This window comes from Cynoglossus semilaevis, chromosome 11, assembly GCF_000523025.1.
Source record: "Cynoglossus semilaevis isolate Cse_v1.0 chromosome 11, Cse_v1.0, whole genome shotgun sequence".
Taxonomy (NCBI): Eukaryota; Metazoa; Chordata; class Actinopteri; order Pleuronectiformes; family Cynoglossidae; genus Cynoglossus; species Cynoglossus semilaevis.
This window is the reverse complement of record NC_024317.1, coordinates 516946-521318: the sequence shown is the minus strand read 5'-3', so window position 1 is coordinate 521318 and position 4373 is coordinate 516946. Positions and strand designations below refer to the sequence as shown.

The following is a 4373-nucleotide window of genomic DNA, read 5'->3' as shown; positions in this document are numbered from 1 at the left end:
GTTCAGTCTGTCGTTCAGTCTGTCGTTCAGTCTGTCGTTCAGTCTGTCGTTCAGTCTGTCGTTCAGTCTGTCGTTCAGTCTGTTTTCTTTTTGTTTTGTTTTTTAAACTCCACTAAAGTTTGTTTTTCTTCCAGCGGTTGTTGTTCTCCTCTCCATCCTGGAGTCCTGGTTGGTCGACCTGACGCCGCTGAGTGATGTCATCGCCCTGCGCTTCTTACTGTTTCTCAGCCACACGTACGGCGTGGGGATCCTGCTGACCACACCTCTGATGGCGGCGGAGACTCTGATCAGACATCTGTGGCTGAACGCTGCCCCTGCTGGCAGAACCGACACTACGACCTGGGAACACGGCCGAGGTGGAGACGGGGAGGAGGAGGGAGAGGACGGGGTGAAGGTGGAGGAGGAGCTCAGCAGCAGGGTGGACGTGGTCGGGGGTTACCTCTGCTGTCTGTTGCTGTGGGTGGGCGTGGCTCTGAGCGTCAGGTGGCGCTGGACGCTGCAGCAAGGATGGACGGCGGCCTGTTTGCTCAACGCCAACTCCCTCATCCAGTGTTTACCCACCTGGACCAGTCTCACCGCCGGCACCGGCAGTGCCTCCTGGGACGTGCCCCTCCTGCTCCTCCTGCTCCTCCTGCTCCTCCTGCTCCTCCTGCTCAGGCAGCGAATACGAAACTCTGACGTTTGTTGGAAACTCCTGGTCCCCGCTCCACAGACAGACGGGGGCAGAACAGACTCCTGGAACTGGAAGAACACGTGTACACACCTGACATTTACCACTGAGGGCAGCTGGAGTTACCCCTGCCTGGGGCTGAAGGTGCTGATGGGGCTGGTGGCTTTGATCTCCTTCTTTGTTCTGCCTCTGTTCCTCAGCGTGAACGTCCTCCTGGTCTGGACCGTAGAGTCTCTGCTGCAGGTCTGCATCAGACGGTCATCAGACCGCAGCCACAGGTCGGTCTGTGACACTGGAGCGTTTGTATGAGGGGGTGGGGGGGGGGGGGGGGGGGGGGGCGGAGGGGGGTAAAGGTGAAACATAGATGAAGAAGTCGTGTGCTAACAGGTTAGTAATGCACAGACCGACCCGTCAGACCGACCTGTCAGACCGACCCGTCAGACCGACCCGTCAGACCGATGACGGATGTGTGGTCAGAGCTGTGGGGCGCTGCAGGTCCAGGCCCGTCTGCTGCCCACAGGAACAGATGGCTCCACGTTTGTCTTTTACTATTCAAACTCTGGTCTGGACCCGTCCAGAGGCCGCAGTACTGATGTTGGATCACAGGTGATCGTTTCTAATGTCTGAAACCAAACTGGGATCCAGACCTCGGTCCAGGTCCTGGATCCAGACCTCGGTCCAGGTCCTGGATCCAGACCTTTGATTTGACTGAAACAGACTGTGTTTCCTTTTTGTGTTGAGTCTTAAACCAAAAGTAAAACTTCTCAAAAGTTCCAGAAACTTCTTCTCTGATGTCAAATTGAAATGATTTACACCTTGAAGGTCAGACAGAAACATCAGAGCTGGAGTCTGTCCAACAGGTCACAACACCATGAAATGTTAGATTTTTTTCTAATTGAATGATTTCGTCACAATACGATAATAAAATAAAAGACAAAGAAGGAGTTGCTTCCTCCTCCCACCAGGGGGACTCAACTGTAATCTAAACTGTACTTCATTTCCTCTTCTTTCTCATCTTTAGTTCAGTTTTCAGTCAAATACACCAAAAAATAAAATAAAATAAAAAACAGGAGTTTTTTGATTTGATTCACGTGACGTTTACGTCACAGAAATGTATCCAGATTCGATTTGCTATATTAAAAACATTTTGTCCGTTCTGTCAAACTATTTTCCACCTCTTGTGGGCGCACTGCTCTCAGTCAACACCAGGATTCACCAATCAACAAGTCGCTCCTCTTTACAGGCGTGAGCACAGCACCAAGGCAACACCAGAGGGCGCTCCAGCACAACGACAAGAATGTCTCCTGAAGCGAACAGTAACCGCGGCAGCCACAGTCCGTACTGAATGTATCACGACCTGAATGGATAGGGTTCGAGACTCGAACTATGAAGAGTGTGGAGGAGGTTGCTGAAACCGCTGCACCACCGGTCTGCCCGGTGAGAGGACGTTTGAATGACGCTGCTGTTTTCACTGTCAGGTCTGACGGAAAAACGGGGGCATGATGACGTCAGAGAGAAAAAAACGAGAAGTTTCATCAGAGACAGTTGTTCTAACGGGAACTAGTACAAACACATCCCTAATCCTAATCTAATCTGACCGTAATCCTAAAACACCAGAGGACCCGAACCACGTGTCCCCACCAGTACAGCTACACAGGAACACACAGAAACACACGTTCAAACAGCCAATAAAAAGACGTGTTTCTGTGACGACTCTGACTTTGTTTCGTTTCCACAGTAGAATCTCAACTTTTTACTCTTTAATAACTGTGACTGCTGCTCCTTCATTTTTAATCTGCCTTATTCTTTATTTAATCTGTATTTTAATCCACCCATATTCTACGTCCTCTCCGTCGGTCCACGGGAATAATTAAAGTTCTCTGAATCTGGTTCTTCCCAAAGTCTGAGAACTAGGCTGGTTCTCCTCGTGGGAAACCACTGTGTGAATTTGACATTTTCCAGATTTGAAAATTGCCCTTGAGTTGCATCAGAAAATCAGGCAACGAGCGGTTTAATGGAGGAGACGCAGTGAAGACCCCTGTAGACCACCTCAGACACTGGAACCTGGACTTCCTGGAGCCGACAGCAGAAAACAACCTCCGTCTTCTCTTTCATATCAGTTACAAGATAAAACTGGACACAGCTCTCAGAGAACTCCGGACTTTTTATGGATATTTTCACCTCGGGTCAAGAACAGAAAAAACAAAAATGGTTGCCAGACGGACACGTTCTCCTGGATCAGAAGATCAGGATCATCACAGCCGAGCCCTGTGAAAACACAACAGTTGACACCTTGTTGTTGTTGTTGTTGTTGTAGTACAACAGTTTCACCACCAGAAGTGTCAGTCATACAGACGGGTGTTCAGGTTGACTGTTATTCCCTCCTCCAGTGATGACGGTTCTTACTGCTCGCTCATCCAGGACCAGAGAACGTTTCATCCATCGCATCACTCGGCGCCACCCTCAGGCAGAAAAAGGAACAGTAATAAAGACATCCCAACACACACTGTAACAAACCAAACCCATGATGTCATCAGCTGACATCATAAACCATAAAATCACCAAACTGTGGTGGCGAGGTCGTCAGCAGACAAGCTGCCATCTGTTCGTGTTGTTGAAAGACGTCCGAGTGGAGACGTCTACAGACTGACGTGTGTCAGTCTGTGGTGTTGAGCTGCGTCAGCATCAGTTAGTGGATCAGGAGTTTTCAACCCTAAAAACTGGTTCTTAAACTGAGTTATTTTTCAGAATGGAGTGTGAGTCAATACTGATCAGGAACAGCTCCACTTCTCCTCCGTCACCAGGGGGCGGAAGACAAGCATGGCACTGCATATGGAGACAGTCCAACAAGACAGTGTCTCCAACATGTGTCATGTTGAATTTGGTCACGATGAATCATGACTGATCGTGATTCATCTGTAACTCATCTGATTCAAATGTTTTTAACAGACTGACACACGGAGACCAATGAGGCTGAGCCTCAGAAACAGTCGGTCTCCGGTCGGTCTCCAGTCGGTCTCCGGTCGGACGACAATCAGACGGAGGTTCTTCACATTGTCCACATCTGAGACTTTTCTAGAAAAAGCAGAAAAAAAAGAGCAGAACTGAGCCGTGGTGAAGAAGGTCAGTGGTGCTGCAGGTCAGTGGTGCAGCAGGTCAGTGGTGCTGCAGGTCAGTGGTGCTGCAGGTCAGTGGTGCTGCAGGTCAGTGGTGCTGCAGGTCAGACCAGGACAGAATCACAGACACGTCTGTCTTCATTCATTCATTTATTTGACATTGAACCAGACCTCACAGACCAGCACTTCAATCATTTCATCAACAGACCGACTGACTGACCACGCTGGTCTGTGGCTTCTGCAGAATTCTTACATTTGTTCCGATGTGACGGTTCCTTCTGATTGGTGCGATTTAGAGAAGAGCGAGAACACGACGGTTCTACTTCACGTCAGAGAGAAAAGTCAAAGTCAGGAGGAATTCATCAAGAGAACTGTTGACATGGACCACACACACACACACACACACACACACACACACACACAGTAGTGCTGGATTTGGCTTAAGAAATGAAGCATAAATAAGTTCTAACCAGCAGGGGTCGCTCTCCCTCCTGTGAACTGAGGATTCAGTTATTGATGATTCAGGAAAAAAAAACATCACAACAAGAAGAAGAAAGAAGTCAATTAAATATAAGAGAGAATCAAAC

At 48.9% G+C, this 4373-nt stretch overlaps 1 protein-coding gene across 2 annotated transcripts in view; it reads left to right on the top strand.

Annotated features, from left to right (window-relative positions):
* The window catches only part of LOC103385678 (uncharacterized), a 5207-nt gene extending 2824 nt beyond the window's left edge, over window positions 1–2383 (top strand). For both annotated transcript variants that reach the window (XM_008319636.3, XM_025060344.1), the window contains one exon: window positions 135–2383. In XM_008319636.3, the coding sequence (XP_008317858.1) occupies window positions 135–979 (845 nt within the window). In that variant the 3' untranslated portion in view covers window positions 980–2383. The remainder of the gene's footprint in view (window positions 1–134) is intronic.
* Window positions 2384–4373: the final 1990 nt, after the last annotated feature.